Raw genomic sequence first — 20,195 nt, 5'->3', positions numbered from 1 at the left:
GTTGAGTAGTTATTTGTTATGTCCAGAAGAGGGCACATGTGGCCTGAAGGGAAATAATAGGGCAAAAACATCCCAGTCAGAGCCCTGTAGAAAACTGTGATAATGTCATAGTTTGCTGTACTGACCCTTACATGATCAATTACCTGTAATGGTTGAAGTTTTCAATGGGTCAAACATTTACCTAATGTTGTCAAATAGTAAAGCAAACCTAAGTTTACATTTGAGGCTTTAGGTTGTGTAGTTTAAACTTTGTTGTTAGAGACTCTGAGTTCAAGCCTTATTTGCAAGCATCTGTCTCACTGTAGTGTCCATCAGGAAGACACTGAAACTCGAATGGCAGTGAATATGTAGTAAGTAGTCAGGGAGAGACTGTTTGACTAACAGGCAGTTTCTGTTTCAGTCCCACAAGCATCTCTGTTAAATGTCATTGAAGGAGATATCTGATCCCCATCTGCTCATATATCACAAGTCACCCTGATAAGAATATCAGCTAAACGTCAGTGTTAAGTACAAATGTTCTCCTTACCAGCTCCAGCAGTAGATGACCCTGACGACCCCATGGGGATGGAGGCAAAAAGAGAGCAAGAGAAGAAATATCCCATTGAATTTTTGGAAAAGATGTTGCACGTACACAGTAGATAAGATATAGTAGATCAGGATCTATGTTCACCTTCTGCAATCAGTGTTTATATAAGTAGTGAGAAACATTTTCTGCTGTGCCGTGGGAACACACACAGACAGTGTATGATGAATTGAAGCCACGCTGGGTGGTACACACAGGGTGGGTTTGTTCTGTCTACTGTTTCATCCTGGCTGTCTGATCTCCCAACCAATTAAGAGGTGGATTGTAAAGGGAACATTCCTGGCATACTTGACCCACTATCCACCAACCCTTCTCCCCCTCAATGCATGTATGCATACAAGCATATGTATATATACACGCACATGGTCGGTGAATACAAACCAACACTAATCAGAAACAATTTCTCATCTCATTGAATAATCCATGCTTGCACCGCTCTGCCTCCTTCCTTATACATATTCCCTCTTTCCTATCCTCCTTCCCTCTACCTTTCCTCCAGGAATGTCCACATGTAACCAGTAACCAGTAACTCCATGCCTACCCTCAACCCCTAAACCCTCTCTCCCAACCCCCTTCGCTTTGCTTCTAATCTCTGAGCTCCATCCACATGAAGAGGTCATGAAATTAGAGAAGGGAGAGAGGAAAAATGGAGGGGGAGCGGTGGGGAGATGAAAGCACCTACCGACCCATCTTGGATAAATGGATGATGGTCATTTACTCCCAACATCGGCACAGTTTTATTTATTTAATTGCTGCCAGCAGTAGGAGAATGTGTCATTCATGTCTGCTCTCCTCTCTGCTTGTTTCTCTTCTTCTTGCAGGAGCTTATTGAAGTGGACAGTGATGTTGTCTTCGAATTGGCTTCCTATATTCTACAAGTAAGATAAAGCGTGATTGTTTGTGTGTGTGGATGTCTCTCTGGATGTCTGTTTTTCAGCATTAGCACAAACACACCAGTTATTCCAGGGAACTTTTGCTGAAGTTTTCTTCCAAAATGTCTCCACCAGCCTTTGATCCTAATTGACGATGATTAAACTCACATTATCTACTGCAGTCATAATTGGCCATGATTAAACTCACATTATCTAATGCAGTCATCAATCTGTCAGTAATCTGCAGTGATGCTGGGAGGTTTTAAATCCTAAAACCTCAACTGTCTTTGTTGGTAGCAAGATTCTTGGCTACCAGCTAAATTCTTGGTGTAGTCAGTCAGTGCTAATATAACACAGAGCAGCAGGGAAACTCTTTTACTTCACATTCTCCTCAACTTCAACCCTTTCCTATCCCTTTCTCAGAGTAGGTCAGTCCATTAGCCGTGATGCTGCAAGGTCATGTTACACATTACACTGGGCTGAGTGGTTTGTGTGTGTGTGTGTGTGTGTGTGTGTGCCCTCTATGCAGGTGCAGATGTACAGTATCAGGTATCTGCTCTGTAGGCCTTCAGAGGTTTCACTCCAGATGGAGGTTTAATGTTTCTCTCTGATTCCAACACAGCAGGCCTGGCTGCACATTCACCTATGCAAACAGAACATAAACACACATTTTATGGTCACTGCTCTGTGCTCACATGTCCATATATGTAAACTGTCCTTTCTACTCTCACTACTTTTCTCTTTCCCTTTCTGTTCCACAGGAGGCTAAAGGCGATTTCACCAGGTAAGACCACTAGTAATGATTATATGTAATGTACATGTAAGAAAAGGTCATGGAATTGATTAAGAGGGACGGGGCTACAGTTTGTTACAGAAGAGAATATATAGAAGAAAACACCACTTGCCTTTCTCAACAGCCCTAACATGCTGCTATACAGATGACAAACCATTAAGAATGTCATTCATTAGATATTAGCATCCAAAGAAGTGAACTACAACTCTGTCTAGTTGGGTTAACACATGCTGATTCAGAAGGGAGAGGCACAGACAGAGGGACAATAGAAGTGATATCAGTGGTCTGTCTGCTCCTCTGCTCCCCTGAGCAATGAAATGCATCACAGAGGATTGTCTTTGTTTCTGAGGTTGATCTACATCCCTCCCTCCTTCTCTCTTTTCAATGTTTGTGTGTAATTAAAAACGGCAGGGCTCACCATTGGGACGTGAAAGATTTCCTAATATATCACCAGAAAAAATAAATAAATGAAAAATAATAATTAGCATAAGTATCAGATTTTTAACTCACATTAGTTAAACTCTATAGCTATGGAGCTTTCCAGTCATGTACATTTAATGTGAGCTACGTTCCACATGTGGCCTCTCAGATGTACATCCGTGTGGCCTAAATGTATGCCATTCCTCATCCCCTCATAACTTTGTTGTAGCACAGATAACAGGCTACAGCAGCCATCACCCCTGACCTCATTTCCGCCGGTGAAAGGAGTAAATAAACACAATATCCTGCAGCGGGCTGGAATGTGCCACACTCTGGAGACATTCCTTTCACCCTCCTCCCCCTTTCCTTACCCCTTCCTCCCACACACACATATCTCCCTTCTGTAAAAGCTCTATAGACCCTGCCCTCTGCATATCTCTTCATAACCATATAGTATACCCCCTCTTCCGTATTATGTTTCCTATATCTCTCCTGCTCCTCTAAAATCTCATTATGATTACTATTTTATTGACTTTTTAGTTTTTCATTTTTCTTTTTTCAAGTGTGAAACTTCTTGGAAGAAGTCTCTTTCTTCTTTTGAATTGTCTTGATGCTAGTGCAGTAATCCTTATGAGTCTAATTGTGTTTGCCTTCTTTCAATTACAGGTATTGTAAACATCTTGCAACTAGTGAATCTGCATGTAAACAAGTTGACTTTCCATATTCATTTCAACGTATTTAAAGAAAAATAAGACTTCACTTAAGAAGTGACTTGTGAAGATAAACATGTCACCATGATGCACCCGTTGTATTTGTTCAAATTGAGCTCTTGCTTGCCCTTTCATCACGTACAATGCCAAAGTTGTGCACACAACCACATAAACCTAATGAGTAGTTACTTGAATGGATATCAACCAATCCAGAGACACAGCTGCATTCACACATTGAAGAACAGCCGGGCAGGGTGGATGGGATCTCTTCCAGGGCTTTAGCTCATAGGTTGTCATGTTCCCAGGGCTTTCCCCAATCCTCTGGGGCCTTGGCTGAGGCTGGAGAGAGACTAGGGGATTAGAGTGAGGTATTAAGACCTCCTGCCACTGGAGGTCTGAAAAGTGAATCTGGGGCCAAGTCTCTTTGGCTCTCTGCGTGGTTCCCTGTCTCATTTACTATCTTTGTCTTTGTCGTCCTCCATCGCCTTTTTCATATCTCCTTTTATCTTTCGTGTTTCTGTCCCCCCTTTCTGTCCTGTTTCTGTCAGTGTCTCTGCAGCTGTTCTGTGATGGCAGTGCCCAGTCTCTGAAATAAAGAGCATTGAGGCCATTCATTCCTCTCTCTTAACTATACAGAGTTCCTTTCCCAACATTTTCCAAAGTTAACATTTTATTTCTAAGACAGTTCTGGGAAATATTCCATTTTGCTTTTACTTGTTGCGCTAAATATTTTAAGTGTTCCTTTTTCTACCGTTCAGTGGTATCGCCTAGTCAGTTTTTGAATGAAACTGTCAGGCCTACCACAGAGAATGATTGTTCTTTCAGAAGTTGTGTTGACCATGTCTTGTGGTTTCTCCCTCCCAGTAATGATGCAACCAGGTCTGACCTGAAAAAGCTGCCTGCTCTGCCCACCCAGGCCCTAAAGGAGCACCCATCTCTGGCCTACTGGTGAGAGACTAGTCAGTTCTCCAGAAAACCACCACGTCATTGCACAAAGCTCTCCTCTTCTTGTTTAACCCCTTCTTAATCAGTTTCCTTTTTTCTCTTTCTTGTACTGTTCTACAGTGAGGAGCGAGTCATAGAGCATTACAAGAAGCTCAGTGGGCAGTCAAGAGGACAAGCTATTGTAAAGTAAGTGTGTGTATGTGTCTCTGGTTATGTTTGTCCACTGTATGGAAGACTGTGTTCTCTGTAACCCTTACATGTCTGTCTTTCTGCTCCTCACAGTTATATGAGCATTGTAGAGTCTCTGCCCACATATGGAGTACATTACTATGCTGTAAAGGTACAGTTTTACTACTCTGCCTTTTCTTTTTTCACACTCGCGCACCCCACACATTTTTGTTCACTCTGGACCTGCAAGCAGGCAGTTTGGGATTTGGAGATATGATGGAGCTTAAAGCTATTTGTACTTTGTCTTTCTGTCTTTGTCTCTCTTTCTTTTTCTCTCTCTGTCAGTCCCACGCACATGTACAACCTTTTCTGAGGTATTTTTTGTTGTGTGTTTTAGGACAAGCAGGGGATCCCTTGGTGGTTGGGTCTGAGCTATAAAGGCATCTTTCAGTATGACCACCAGGACAAAGTCAAACCCAGAAAGGTGAGATAAAGCTCCCCCTGATCTCTCTGCACCACAATCGTCTGCACAGCCTTCAGCCCCTCTTTCAATGAGCTTTAAAACATTAATTTGTATCATTTCCAAATTCGCAAAAGTTGCAATTTACCACAGGCTTATTAACACACTATTTTGTCTTTGTGTAAATTATATGATCTCTAAAATATCTTTTCTTTTTTGGCACCTATTTCTTTCACCATCTGTTTTAAAGAAGAGAGGGTAATTCATATGAATGACGTGTTACTTTAGGAGGAAACGTTTGTTTTCATGGTCACCACTGTCCATTTTTTCCATTCAGTGAGTCAGGATATTGTGTTTGGGAAGAGCACTAACAATGCTGTACAAATACTACTGTCTGGAGACATTCAGTCTTGGAATGTTTTGCATCCTGTCCTGCTTTTATTTCTGCCTTTCTGTGAATGGCGTCCTCGTCCCAGTCAGTGCACCCAGTGGGTCGTCTGTGAAAGCCTTTCTTATCTCACCTCTGACCCCCAGTGCTGTTAAAGGCCTTGATCTCTGGCATTCAGCCTTGTCTCATGGGGTGTTAATGGGGTTAACAGCATCCCTGCATACTGGCTGACCACCAAGACGCTCTCACACATGAACACTGATACACTGTTGCTCATAAACGCGCACACACACACACTGATGAATGCACACACCCACACACAGGAATTGGACTGAACACTGAACTCACCATCCTGATGAATACTTCCTGTCTGGCACAGCTTTCCTGTCTGCCACTAACATTGTGCTGTGTGTGTGTGTGTGTGTGTGGGTCTTGATTAGTGCATTCCAGTCTAAATTGCTATCTCACCACTGAACCCCATTCCTGCCTCATTCCCAAGTACTCCAAATCTTGTGGCTGCTTAGGTGTTAAATCACCATGGTGATGGAAAAAATGCAGTTCACTTGCAGTGCAATGCACATTATCTCACATCAAACACACAGACACAGGCCAAAACATGCTGGGAAACCTGTGAAAAGGTTTCTTACTATATAATGTACATACATGCTGGTTGACGGAGTGAGAATTGCAAGTTCTAACTTTCTAAAGTTCTAAATGCCACAAGAAAGAAAGAGATGGAGGGAAGAAAGAGTTAGTAGCATTCCCACACAAGAGACTTATCAAACATTCAGCTGTCATAGCAACCATCAGAGTGAGTCATTGGTCCGTTAAGCTTCGGCACTGACCCCCTCACTTTCTTCCCCTCTCTCCCTCTCTCTCTCCTCCTTTCTCCCTCACCCTAACACACTCATACACACATTTGAAAGCAGAGAAAGAGTAAGACTGGGCCTCCTCACCACACAAGTGTGATTGTAGTCTAAGGAGCTTGACCCAAAAAGAGATGCGGGGAATGCATGTCTTGTTAATGCAACATCACAAGAGTGACTAAATGAGCACAGTAAGTTTTTTTTCAGGAATAAGGCAGACAAAAGAGGGTGGGTGGTGCTCCTCTCCAAAGCTGTTTAATGTTTCACAGGAACAGACACTCATAGAGATCACTAGGAGCTTTCTGTATGTTATAGTCGTAACGAGAGTCATCACTATGTCAACAGACCGGAGGAAGAGCAGTTGATTTGGTAATTAGTCAATCAGCCAGCCAGTCCAGTACCAGTAACCACTGACTCACAGTGTGATCACTAGCTTATCACAGCTCAAATTTTCAGTACTGTGACTCAGGCAGAACACTAATTAGACATTTTGGGCCAAATACTGTCTTTTGTCACAGTAAAAATGGTTTATGTTCTCAACACAAACCTTTTTCATTCATTAATACGCCACTGAAAGACTTCAAGTTGCGCAGTATAATAGTTGTGTGTGTACTGGAGGCAGTTATATTTAATTAGTTAGTCTTTTTATGAGGGGAGATCCTGTTGTGTCTAAATGCAGACCATCTACCACACCCTCCATGTTTATTTGAGGATGTTAAAATTCTTTTCCTCCTCTGCTCACCACAGGCCACATGCAGACACACATACAGTACACACAGATAGGGGTTTACAACTGAACAATGTACTAATGCCTCGTTAGTGTGTTCTGACTCATTTAGGCTGAGATTATAGGGTGTGTGTTGACTGACTACCTGACTGACTGACTCAAAGCTAACATGGAAAAGCTGTCAACACTGTGAAGAAGCCGCAAGAAGGTTCAATCAAACACAGCAGACTATAGTTTATATTCATCTCACATGCATTTCACTACATAATAATATTTTTTCTGCAGTGGATTGCGAGTACAGACCCACTGACTATAGTCAGCTTCTGTCTGTGTTTCATGTAGAGAAAATATGCACATACAGCCTGTTCTGGTTTGATTTTCCATAAATGTCATCCCTCCAATACACCACAACCAAAACACAAACAACAGGAAGTTCCCCCCGAGTGTATCTGCATCTCCATGAAAATTGGTGGATATAGTATTGCACACCAGAGCCCCACCCATGGGTGAAACAATAGTCTTTGAGATCCTTTTCTCAAAAAGAATATCTGGCCTCAATACAATTATACTCGCCTTTGCTATTTAAACTTTCTATTCTTCCCGTAATCCCCAGGGAGTCGACTACACCGAAGAAAGGCCTTTACACTCTATCAGATTTGACCTTTTCATCTGTAATGGATGTGTGCTCGTGTGCACAGACATTATTACGAGACAGACGTGGGTCTGTGCACCCAGTTGTTTGTGAATAATGACCAGTCACTTCCTTTGCTTGTGTGTGTTTGTGCCATTGTGTGCAAGTGTTTTTTACAGTCAAAAGGAAGAGGATTTATAGCATATGCACGCTACACCCTCGCCCTAAGAACAGAAGTACCCAACGGCTTTGATTGAGTTGTTATCAGATATTCATGCTATTCACAGTTGTGTCATAAAGACTACAAAGGTTTCATTAATACAATGGCCTTATTTAGCTGGAGCGCTTTGAAACTGCATAGAATCACAACAGAATTGTCTAATTTTAAACTTGTGGCTGACTTAATTGCACCTTGTTGTAGATCATGTGACTGCTGTTTAAATACTCAGGATATATTTGAACACTATTTGACACAAGCACATGTACAACTTATCCTGAAACATCAAAGTCTACTTCCAAAGTTGCAGCAGCTCTGTCCTGCTGATGCAGAGGACAGCATTAGTGGTCTCGTGCCTGAACGCAGTTACCAACACCTATCTTATCTCCACAGCTCTGGCCCATATGTAGCTTACACACGCACACTTGCACAGGCACTCACTTGCTATCTACCCTGCCCGCTATATTTAGCACCATGCTACATTAGCACTTCACACTCCATTGAAAATGTACGGTACAGCAACAGTTTTGATAAGAGCACCAATTTTCTTTCTTCATTCTTGTGCACACACATACACACTCACATACCGTACATAAAAACATGCATCAGACTGTGTTTACATACTTTTTCATAATATTTCTGTACCTTCTCCCCTCTCCTCCCCCTCATCCCTCTGTCTATTGTTTTCCCAGGCTGTTAAAATTCCTGGGCTGTGACCTGTTCCTCCCTTAGCTCCCTTTCTCCACTTTTCCTCTCTTATCCTGTCATAGCTGGGTCTCCTACTTTCGGGTCTCCTACTTTCTTTTCTCCTGTTTGTTCTTGCAGATTAGTTTTACTTTCTTTACTAATGGTTGGTCAGTGTACATGAGAGGTGTGTGTGTGTGTGTGTGTGTGTGTGTGTGTGTGTGTGTGTGTGTGTGTTCGCATGTCTGCTCCAGCTGATAAATGCAGGCCCACTTGTGTTCTGAAATAGCCCACACTCTACTCTTTCTCTAACAAGAAACAGACTCAGACTGTGAGAATGTTTGTGTGTGTGTGTGTGTGTACGCGCGCACACAGAGGTCTGACTAAACAAAGCAAGGGCACTTCAATTGCTGGGGCCACAGAAAGCTTCTTTCCCCCTTCATCACTCCTCCTCTGACCCCTTGTTACACACACACACATACACACACGCACACACACCTCCCAACCACAGAGCCCAGAGCAGGAAGCACAGTCCCCGAGGGAGGGAGGAGGGGTCAGGAGGAGGGGAGACATAAACGCCCCCTCCCTCCTAGCAAAGCTACAGGAGAGGAGGAAACATAACTTTACACACTTTCTCTCCACCAACACACATGCAAATGCCTACAGATGGTGAACACCCGCCAACTCATAACGTTCTGTTCCCCTGCGTCTGGGAGGATTTAAGATACACACATGCTGTGGAGTACGTCTTGGGGGAAACTTTCTCGCCCAGCTGGCTTTGGCTGCATTTAAAGAGGAGCTGATGGTTCATAAAGGGGACGGAAAAGAGAAAAAAAGTAAAGCCGAGCAGAGGAAAGAAAGCCTCCTCCCTCTCACGCTGTCTTTCTCAGAGTGAGGTCATCCAGCGAAGGGATCCACTGTGGACAAGACCGCCTGGTCTGGACCTGATCAGAGAGCCCCAGACTAGGTTCTCTTCTCTCCCTCCGCCTCCTTCACTGTTCCTAACTCCACCTCTTCTTCAGCTTCTTTTATTTTTTTTTATCCTCCTCCTCATTATCCATTGCATTTTCTCTCAAAACAAATTGGAACATACAGAGAAGAGAATAGAGGATTTGGCTGAAGGCTCTGTGGATTTAATGTGAAGCATGTTTTTGTGTGAGCAGCCCTGAAGAGTGTGTGTTTCTCCAAACCTCAGGTGTTCCAATGGCGTCAGTTGGAGAACCTCTACTTCAGAGAGAAGAAGTTTTCGGTGGAAGTTCATGACCCCAGGAGGTAAATTTATATCACAAATATAAGATGGCATCAACTTGCTACAGTGCTTTTGTTGGAATGGTTTCATTATCTGTGTTTAAAAACAATGACTGAGTATTGATTTGCATGATAGACTCAGCTCTTCATTAGGTGGATAATCATTGTCTCATGATTGAATGTTATTACTATTGAATTTTCTCCAGCTAATATTTGGAAGTGATACCATTTTCCCTCAGTTATGGACACCTTCCAGGAGCTTTTACTGTAAATTACCACTGTCCCATATGTGAATGTGTTAAGATTCAAACTACAAACGGTACAGTACAGGAAAAGAGAGATTGGAATCTAATTCAGTAATGGTTGCAGCATTTGTTTTGGCAATTGAGCAAGATATTGGGGATGTCCCGGTGGAGCTTGACACAGATTGATAGGCTGATTATTAACACACTTGTGCAGCCACATGCATGCACAAACACATGTGCTCTTTCACACACACACAGGGTAAACCCTTGATAGTTGACCACAGAAGAATAGATGGCTGCGCGATAGCTGTTTTGCGGAGGAAGTGACCTCTCTCGTGTTTATTTAACATGGCTATGTATGTGGAGTGTTTTTCTACAGACATGGGGAGGGAGGGAATGAGAGAAAAAGAGACAGACAGGGTGAAACAGAGAGCAGTGGTGTTTTCTTTAAAGGAAGCTGTCATTAGGTTGAGCTAGTCTGTTGCTCAGCTACAGATGTGTGTTTAAATAAGGATGAGTAAACAATAGGGAACGACGTGTGTGGCTTTGCAAAAAATATCTATCTGTTTTTTCTCTCCCAAACCTCTTAATACTTTTCTCCCACTTAACAGCTGCAGTCGTAATTGTATTAGTTGTGGTGGTGGAGTAGTTGGGTGGGAGTGTTTTCACTGTTGTAATATGTAGCCATCTTTTGTATTCAGTGTATATAAGGAGGCCTTGTGTCCGCTCCTACTGTAGGGCGTCGGTGACAAGAAGGACGTTTGGTCACAGTGGCATCGCTGTGCATACGTGGTACGCCTGTCCTGCCCTCATCAAGTCTATCTGGGCCATGGCCATCAGCCAACACCAGTTCTACCTGGACCGCAAGCAGAGCAAGGTCAGTCAGGCCCAGCAGATGCACACTCATGCCACAGACATGATTAGAAATGTACAAGACATACAGCAAACTCAGCCATCCTGGTCAATAAGAGTGTTGCAATGAAACTGCCTAATGATGTGCTTTGACAAACCGTCTCTGTTCTTGTCTGTCCAGTCTAAGATCCATGCAGCGCGGAGTTTGAGCGAGATCGCTATAGACCTTACAGAAACAGGAACTCTGAAGACCTCCAAACTGGCCAACATGGGCAGCAAGGGCAAAATTATAAGTGGCAGCAGTGGCAGTCTGCTCTCCTCAGGTCAGTACACGGTCGGTGTGTGTGAGTGTATTTGTCTTTGTGTGGCGGTGAGGGGGTGTCTTGTTGACAACTGGAGAGACAGAAACAGCTGTTTCTGGAAAGAGGCCATTGATTGTGTGCTGAATATTCTTACACGCACACTGTACACACACCCCACCCAGTGTTTTTCTGTATGTATAGAACACCATCCCCACCCTCCATGTCACACGGACTCATCCTCCAGAGGCCCCTGCCATTTCTAAATATAGTGGGTGAGGGAATGAAAAGGGCAGAGGGTCAGTGTACAACTTTGCCACGACCTTTAAAACAATGCATATTTGTGCTGAACAAGTAATGAGTGTGACAGGAAGATTTGTACACGAACTATGCTCCCCTCATTTTTATCTATCTATCTATAGCTCATCTTCCTGATCAGATCTGTTTTTTCCTTAACCTCTCTTTTCTCAATATGTATACATGTATCTCCCCAATTCCTCCCTAATCCCTTCCCTTTATCTCCTCAACTATCCATTCCTACTATCCTAATCTCCCTTTTCTCTCCTCCTTGTTCCTCTCCAGTTCTACCCCCACCACATATGATACAGGGCGTCTCTGCCTTATCTGTCTGTGTCTTGTCACTTGTCTCCTTAGTGTTGTGTCAGTGTGTTGATTTAATGATCCACTGCTGACTGGAGGCCATCTCTGCCCAGCAACATGGACATGTCACAAGAACTATAATGTCGCATCCACGCACCTCCCCTCTCCGCCACAGCCAACATGTCTCTGTCTAACTGTGACCAAATCTAGATCATAGAGTTTGTCTGAACAATTTCAAACCCTTTGTGGAAGAGACAGAAATATGGCTATTCAACATCTCTTACCACGCCATACTGAATGTATTTTAGCTGTAAGAACAGTTGGATGGTCACTGCGAGGCTTTGTGTACCTACAAAACAATAGGTGTAGGAACACTCAACTTAAATATAGTATATCTTGTAACAATAGAGATTTAATAAGATTTAATAGCCATTTAATGTTTCTTTCTGCCACAAGTGTTTCAGCAGTGGTTAGTTATGTATTGTGATTGTGTTTCACAGTGAACTGCATAGGATCACTGAGAGAGCAACAAAGAGAAACAGAATGTGTGTTGGGTGAGTGTATGTGTTGTTTTCAACAAGGCATGTTGCAAACAAGACTGGCACCATCTCAGGGCCTTGGAGATTGTGCGTCACAGACTTTGTCCTAAACTGCCCCTTCCTTGAAACACTCACACTTGCACAAACACACAGCTAAAACTCAGTTTCCTTATCGAAACGTTCCATTCACTTCCCTGTAAACATCCTGCGAGTCTGGCAGGTGCACGCACAATTTCTACCTCCCCCTCTGCAATCTGCCTCAAAAGAAGTCCCCACAATTCGAAACACACACACGCACACACTCCTGACTCCTGCCCTCATGTTACATGTTGTCTGTACCCTGTAGGCTCTCAGGAATCGGACAGCTCCCAGACAGCTAAGAAGGACATGCTGGCAGCGCTGAGGGCCAGGCAGGATGCTCTGGAGGAAACGCTAAGACAGAGACTTGAGGAACTCAAGAGCATCTGCATCCGAGAGGCGGTATGAATATTATGAAAACCACAATACTTTTTAGCTCTATCCTTTCCAACTTAATTTATTTCCTTGTCTCCTTTTCGTCTTTCCTAGGAGCTGACAGGAAAGCTTCCTAAGGAGTATCCTTTGGATCCGGGAGAGGAGGCGCCCACAGTGAGACGGAAGATTGGTACCGCCTTCAAACTGGACGAGCAGAAAATTCTTCCTAAGGGAGAGGTGAAGGTCCAACTCCCTGTTTTCCCCAGTAGCGCTTTATCACACTCTTCCTACTCCCCATACAGGCCAAATAAAAACTGGAAATCATCTAGTGGTGCCAGTGTTTGAAATAAATACATAATACCACAAGTACCTGTGCCAGCACTGTGCTGCAGTAATTGGAATATGTCGAATGCAGTGCTAATTAGTCAAGAGTATCTATCTCCTTTTAACCCAGCTGTAATGTTAATCATCCATTTATGAACAGAATGTAGGCATTATAGATCAAAACTGGTGTTTTAAAGTTAAAGTGCAGATCAAGAGTTGTTAGGGATTAACTTCATTTAAAATCAAACACTTACACTACTCACATAGTGGTTGAGATGATGATTGACATAATGATAAGTTAACCGATCCCTAATCATTTGTTAAGTAAGCAAAGGGAACAGTGAAAAGCCACAGTCTGAGACATCTTGGATCTTGTAAAAGTAGTTTCACTGCATCTTTTTCTTGCTGTCTTTTTATGCCACGGGTTGATTTTCCAGAGCAGCAGAACTTCTAAAAATAGTCTGGCAGCACTCTCGCCACAGGAAGTGGTGATAGTAGGATTGTGTGCGCGCCTGTGTGTGTGTGTGTGTGTGTGTGTGTGTGTGTGTGTGTGTGTGTGTGTGTGCAGGCATGTGGGTGTGTGTCGCTGAGGTTGTATGCTTTGAAAAGAATCCAGGGACACAATCTCACAAAGCTGCCTTGCAAGCAGAAAGATGTTTCTTAATATAGACTGAACACCTTAAACTCACACACACACGGAAACAGAAGCCGCTCTGGCAGTAGTGTGAAGGGATTGTTACAGAGAGGGATTCCTCAGAACTGAGGTAGTCCAGTAAGATGTTGACCCAAGTTAATACATCAGCGCTCTGATTCTCTGGAGGCAAGTGAATCATGTGTGTGTTCTCACATATATATGCACACTGTACACAGTGTGTGTCACAGGTTTGCCATGAGTTAATTTCCTTCTATTATACTATACTACAGTATACTACACCATGTGTTGCAGTATTTAGATACACATTTTGCAGTGCAGTAAACATATATGCATTTATACATTTGCAGCATTACTGAGAATGTTTTACTTGGTTCACAAAATAATCTGTGCTCCACAAATCTCAGGAGGAGTGTCGAGGATGGATTGATGAAGAGGTGTTATTATTGGGGGACAGAGTGTCTCAATAGAGAATATCCAGTGGTGAGAAAATGCAGAGCTGCAGCACAGATAAATGATTTCCGCAGTGTGTTTTCTCTGGCAAGGCTTTGTGTGTGTGTGTGTGTGTGTGTGTGTGTGTGTGTGTCTAACCAAATACATTGCATGGGAGAGTTACAGTCTGAATACTTGTCTGCAAACCAAGCCTTGTTGTTTTTGGATTGATTGATTTCTTGTGCTAAAATTGTGAGTCCAGTGCCTTTGTGCTTGTGTTACTCAGAGTTTGCACTCATGTTTGTGTGTGTGTGCTTATCCCAGGAAGAGGAACTAGAGCGTTTGGAGCGGGAGTTTGCCATTCAGTCCCAGATTACCGAGGCAGCCAGGCGTCTTGCCAGCGATCCTCACGTGAGCAGCAAGAAGCTGAAGAAACAGAGGAAAACGTCTTATCTGAACGCACTGAAGAAACTCCAGGAAATTGAGAACTCCATCAATGAGCACCGGGTCCGCTCTGGCAAGAAGCCTACGCAGAGGGCGTCGCTTATCATAGAGGGTACCAATACTAATAATGCCAGATTGTTTTCATATCTCTTTATTTCTGTTAGCTGTAGTTGCTGCCACACACAGCTGTATTCTTCTCAAGTACTGTTTAGAGCAGTAATAGAAGTCCAACATTGGATATTTCCAACATTGTTGCTTTTTTGACACGTTTAAAGATTTGTAAACATGAGGGTTTCAAGCTTTTAGATTTTGTGATTGTACAAGTAGTTTTTGTTTCTCTGTCCTATAGAGGCCAATATTGGTTCAGAAGACAGTTCATTGTCTGATGCACTGGTCTTGGATGATGGTGAGTCTCTATCCTTCACATTACTCCACAAGATTTATGTAATAGCTTGCTGATGCGTGTGCTTTTGTGGCTCATGATAATTATTTTATTAAATGTCCTATCTTATTTGCTCTAACTTCGGTCTTCAACTTCCCTCTATTTCAGATGATCCTCAAGTCACAGGTACCCCCACCTTCTCTCCAGTAGCATCGCCTCACAAGGGCCTCCCTCCTCGACCACCATCTCACAGTCGCCCCCCTCCACCGCAGTCCCTGGATGGCTTGCGACACCTGCACTACACACGCTCTGACTACGATAAATCACCCATCAAACCCAAGATGTGGAGTGAATCGTCACTGGATGAGCCCTATGAAAAAGTCAAGAAACGCTCCTCTCACTCCAGGTATGAGTGAGTTCATCTGAACTAGCCCTTACGAATAGAGCCACTGTATATTAAAGTATATGTGTGAGGCTGCCCAGAATTATTTTAATCAAGTGTTAAACAACCACAAGTGCATTGTTTAGTCATCTCAAATTTCACTGACCCAATCAAAATTAGCAGTAATGTGTGTGGAACTACAATTTCAGACTTGAGTCACAGCCAGTGACAGAAAGGAGTATATATGTAATAAATTATCTATTTATGAATTGTGCTTATTTTTCTTGCCTCTTTGTCAAGTCACAGGCGTTTCCCAAGCTCTGGCAGTGCAGAAGCGGGGGGTAGTAACTCTCTGCAGAGCAGCCCCATCAGGAGCCTCCCTCACTGGAATTCTCAGTCCAGCATGCCGTCGACCCCGGACCTGAGAACCAGGACCCCGCACTACATACATTCCACTAGGTCAGTCTTCTGCTTTCACTTGTTTACTGGTAGTTCAAGACCTATATTTCTCTGATAAACATAACAGATTATGTGCAACTATAAAATGCCCAGTAATCAAAAGTCTTTAAAACTCCCATCTCTGGGCACCATTTATACCCCAACTGGACCATTGTTACATGGCTTCCTTTCCTATAGCTTTCTCACTCTCATTTGCTACCTTTCCATTTTCTAGAGTTGTTTTCTTGTAAAAACAAAAACAGTATTATTATTATTATATAATATAATATATATATATTATTAAATATATTATTAAATTCACAATTCCATTAATTCTGTCGAACTGTTCCAGCTCAGCCCCTATGTTCAACTTTTTCTTGTGGTTCTACACCTTACAGGTCAGTGGACATCAGTCCCACGCGTCTGCACAGTCTCGCTCAGCACTTTAGGAACCGCAGCTCAAGCCTTGAGTCCCAGGGCAAACTGTTGGCATCCGACCCTGAGGCACACCCGCACACCCTGGGCACACTGGGCAGCCCTGACTTCTTCTTGGGCCCAGGACGCAGCTCCAATGGCTCTGACCCACTGGACGACTGCTCATCCTGCACCAGCCAAAGCAGCTCAGAGCATTACTACCCCTCTGGTGGACCCCCTGGCAGCAACCCCAACTACTCTACTCTGGGAGAGGACTCACCCTCCAAAGCCAGGCAGAGGCAGAGACAAAGGCACAGGTAAGGGCGGGGGAGGTGCAGGGAAAGAGGCTTTCTTTACACCGCTCCTTTTTTGGCAATATCTACTATATATAAACAATTAACAGTTCTGTAGTGAGATTCATGTATGTGTTGTCTTTTGTTCTCTCTCCAGGTCTGCAGGTCACCTGGGTTCCTCTAACTCCGGATCCATGCCAAACCTGGCAGCTAAGAACGGCTCTGGTGGAGGCTCAGGTGGAGGTGTGATGGGAGGGGGACACCATGGAGTCTACCTCCACAGCCAGAGCCAGCCCTCCTCCCAGTACCGCATCAAGGAGTACCCGCTATACGTAGAGGGCAGCCCCAACCCTGTGGTGGTGCGCAGCTTGGAGAGTGATCAGGAGGGCCACTACAGCGTGAAGGCCCAGTTCAAGACCTCCAGCTCCTACACGGCCGGGGGACTGTACAAGGAGGCCTGGGGGGGAGAGGAGGGAGGAGAGGGGAGCGGCCGACTCACGCCGTCGCGCTCTCAGATCGTACGGACTCCGTCATTGGGGCGAGAGGGTGGTGGAGGTGGAGGTGGAGGAGGGGGGAGGGCAGCAGTGTCTGAAGAGCTGCGATGCTGGTACCAGAGGTCCTCAGGGAGCCTGAAGGAGAGGAGTCACTCACATTCGGGGTCTACTTCCTCCGAGACAGGGTCGCAGCAAGGCACTCTTGGACAGGGTCGAGGGAGTAGAGTAGGGACACTCGCCAAGGGCTCACCAGGTGGGTCTTCTTCTTTTGTTCACATTAAACCCTTCTCATATGGGTAAAGAGTATCGTCGTGTGTTTTAGAATGTCTCTGTTTAGGTTAACAGATATTTTGTTTACTCTGAGGTTCTACAAATGTTTAGAAAACAATGCCCCGTGTGAGGCTCGAACTCACGACCTTCAGATTATGAGACTGACGCGCTGCCTACTGCGCCAACGAGGCCCATTCAGAGTTGTCAAATGTGTGTTTTTCGAAGCTCTCAGAACACTCATCTACTTTGTACATTAAATGTTAATGTGAGGCTTTTTAGATGAATCTCACTACCTTCAGATTTTGAGAATGACGCGCTGCCTACTGCCCCAACAAGGCCTGTGTCAGGTATAGGTGTGTTTTTTCAGATCTTTGAATGATGAACTAGCTGAGTAATTCATCGATTCAAAATGTATTTAAGTTTTTAAATTACTGAGACTAATGCTGAATCCAAATGTTCACATTCTGGACTTGTGGACTTGGTCGCGTCAAACTGAGGATTCTAATATTGTAGGTGGCTTGGATGACAATTAATCTTTGCCTGTCTCTGCTGTTATAACAAATTCAAATTATTTGGCCAAATGGAGTTGAGCTGACTGTTGTTCATGAGTTACATGGGTTGACTGGTTTCTCTGCGAGTGGAAATGCATAGATTTTTGGATATTTGGATTCAGCACAAGAATCCTGACGTTGGCATTTGTACATGGCTAGGAGGTACGAAAATCACTGCCCCGTGTGAGGCTTGAACTCACGACCTTCAGATTATGAGACTGACGCGCTGCCTACTGCGCCAACGAGGCTTGTATTAGTGTTTTGATTGTGTGTATGATCTCTCACAAAGGGTCTATGTGACACTGAGGCCACATCCCCCCAACCCCATATGTGAAGCATAATTGAAATTCCTTTGCACCTCACCTCACCGGAGCCTCTGTTATGTGTGTTTTCTCTGTGTCTGTGTATCCACGTGTCTCTGTATTTCATGCTGCATGTGTTGTATCTTATTTAGCATGACTAACATGTCAGTTTTCCCCATAGCTGCATCCCCTCACAGCCAGAGGAGTATGACGCCCTCCAGTGAACACGCAGCCACACCCACACCCCCCTGTAGCCCACAGCACATCCTCAACTGGCAGAGCGGGTAAGAGACACACCAACATACACACACTCAGCAGCAAACTGGGATGACAAGATGTTTGAGGCTGGAAATTAATTTAGGACAAACAGTATCTTGGCTACTAAGCTTCTTTCTCTCGATCTTTATCCAAACCTCACTCTAACATCCTCCCAAGCTTGGACTGTGTGTTGTATCTGTGTCAGCGGGTATTGTTTTTCACTGTTGAACTAATCCTGAAGAATGATTTTTATGTGATTTGGGGTTCTATCTTCAAACCTTTTTCATACTCATAATCAAATGATGTCACGTCTCTTGACTTGTCATTCGATTCTGGTTTGTGTTGATGTTTCACTCACTTCACTTTGCTCTGCTTTGTTTCATCACTCTTTTTCCTCGTTTTTTCCTGTCATCTCTCACACCCTCTGATTACCTTTTCCACATGGAAAATTCTCTTTATCACCTAATATTTGTCATTTCTTTCTCGTCCCTCTTTCTGTCTGTACTAACCCTCCTTTCCTTGTGTGTGTGTCCTCTCTCCTGGTTTAGAGGCACAGCAGACAGCTCTCCTACTGAGGACGTCTGTCAGTCTCCCCCTCAGCCCAGCTCTGACGCATAGAGGTACTGTCTGTGGTATCGGCCTCCCTGTGGTCTAAACCTACAGTGTACTGTTGGGAAAACACAGCAGCAGCATAACAGAGAGAAAATAACCTTGAAGCAAAAATATAATGTGACAGCAGGGCCAAAGTCTCTAAGAATCAGACTTTGATTCATAGAAATCTATTGGTACACAATTCTAAAAGTATGTTATGCATTCATGCGACATGTTTACTATTCACTTACATCATCAACTGTGGGGGGCTGACAATGGGGAATGTGCACAATTTCTTGCTCTTTGACGGTGGCAGTATCTGTGTCATGCACTCTTTCTCTGGCTGTATCTGATCTCTGCATGTGCTCTGCTCTGTGGTCTGACACTGACACAGGATTTACTAATAGAAATACCATCTGCTGTATGTGTTGTAACAGAGAACATTCTTTAACAAACAACCTCAGGAGCAGATAAACACTTGAAACCATTTTGTTGATAGTATCTGGAATGTTAATTTACCTTTTGAAATAAAACGCTTTCCTCTGAAGTCAGTCTTATCCTGGCATGTGTCTTCCTCTGCAGGTCTTTCAGTGACAGCTGTTTTCTCAGCAGCCCCCTGTGTTCAGAGCTGGCAGATGTGCAGTGGTACGGACACGACAAGGCCAAACCTGGAACCCTGGTCTGAGACCTTCCTATAGGGCCCAGAAAAGTCCCTTTGCCCTCTCCTACTGCCTTTCCTACTGTCCCTCACTACTACCCATTGACAACCAACAACCTCATCCTTACGGCCCTACAAAAACCCTGCCCTGACCGGACTGGACATGAGCCTCCCTCCTCCCTAAATCCTGCCCCCCATCCATCTCACCACCTCTTTATTATGCCCCTCTGTCACAGCTCAGCTGGACAGGGACACACTTGCTGGGCTCTGATAAGGGCTGATTTCACAGGACAGACTGAGAAGTGCCACCTCAGCTGTTGAACTGTTGCCCTGCAGCACATCAGAGCCCGTTCTTTACTCACCCTCAGCACACAAGCGACGGGGCAAGGGGGAAGGAGCGATGGGAATAGAGAGCACAGAAAAATATCAAACGTACAACCCAAACTCCACAGAACCAACATCGGCCATTCCAGGATCTGTTTCATATCTCATCTTTGGTCCCCAGACCTTACAAACTCCAGTGCACTGCCACCCAATCAGAGGATACCTGCTGGATTTGAGCCACCAGTTTAAAACCCATCTCCAGGCCCAAATGAACTGTGTTGGATTT

The 20,195-nt window shown here is 44.1% G+C and overlaps 1 protein-coding gene and 2 non-coding genes across 4 annotated transcripts in view; 1 reads left to right on the top strand and 2 right to left on the bottom strand.

Annotated features, from left to right (window-relative positions):
• frmd4a (FERM domain containing 4A) overlaps window positions 1-19,674 on the top strand; it is a 54,339-nt gene extending 34,665 nt beyond the window's left edge. For both annotated transcript variants that reach the window (XM_070907054.1, XM_070907052.1), the window contains exons 6-24: window positions 1,405-1,461; window positions 2,217-2,239; window positions 4,243-4,326; window positions 4,444-4,509; window positions 4,606-4,663; window positions 4,889-4,975; window positions 9,660-9,736; window positions 10,696-10,834; window positions 10,991-11,132; window positions 12,594-12,727; window positions 12,815-12,937; window positions 14,433-14,664; window positions 14,902-14,958; window positions 15,103-15,340; window positions 15,617-15,775; window positions 16,153-16,485; window positions 16,619-17,208; window positions 18,260-18,362; window positions 19,510-19,674. In XM_070907054.1, the coding sequence (XP_070763155.1) occupies window positions 1,405-1,461; window positions 2,217-2,239; window positions 4,243-4,326; window positions 4,444-4,509; window positions 4,606-4,663; window positions 4,889-4,975; window positions 9,660-9,736; window positions 10,696-10,834; window positions 10,991-11,132; window positions 12,594-12,727; window positions 12,815-12,937; window positions 14,433-14,664; window positions 14,902-14,958; window positions 15,103-15,340; window positions 15,617-15,775; window positions 16,153-16,485; window positions 16,619-17,208; window positions 18,260-18,362; window positions 19,510-19,612 (2,805 nt within the window). In that variant the 3' untranslated portion in view covers window positions 19,613-19,674. The remainder of the gene's footprint in view (window positions 1-1,404; window positions 1,462-2,216; window positions 2,240-4,242; window positions 4,327-4,443; window positions 4,510-4,605; window positions 4,664-4,888; window positions 4,976-9,659; window positions 9,737-10,695; window positions 10,835-10,990; window positions 11,133-12,593; window positions 12,728-12,814; window positions 12,938-14,432; window positions 14,665-14,901; window positions 14,959-15,102; window positions 15,341-15,616; window positions 15,776-16,152; window positions 16,486-16,618; window positions 17,209-18,259; window positions 18,363-19,509) is intronic.
• Window positions 17,344-17,416, bottom strand: trnam-cau (transfer RNA methionine (anticodon CAU)). Its single transcript has one exon. It is a non-coding gene; the product is annotated as a tRNA-Met (tRNA).
• trnam-cau (transfer RNA methionine (anticodon CAU)) lies at window positions 17,952-18,024 on the bottom strand. The gene has a single exon. It is a non-coding gene; the product is annotated as a tRNA-Met (tRNA).
• Window positions 19,675-20,195: the final 521 nt, after the last annotated feature.

The sequence above is a fragment of the Enoplosus armatus genome, chromosome 6 (assembly GCF_043641665.1).
Source record: "Enoplosus armatus isolate fEnoArm2 chromosome 6, fEnoArm2.hap1, whole genome shotgun sequence".
NCBI classification, from domain to species: Eukaryota; Metazoa; Chordata; class Actinopteri; order Centrarchiformes; family Enoplosidae; genus Enoplosus; species Enoplosus armatus.
The sequence above is the reverse complement of the archived record's forward strand: the minus strand, read 5'-3'. Positions and strand labels throughout refer to the sequence as shown.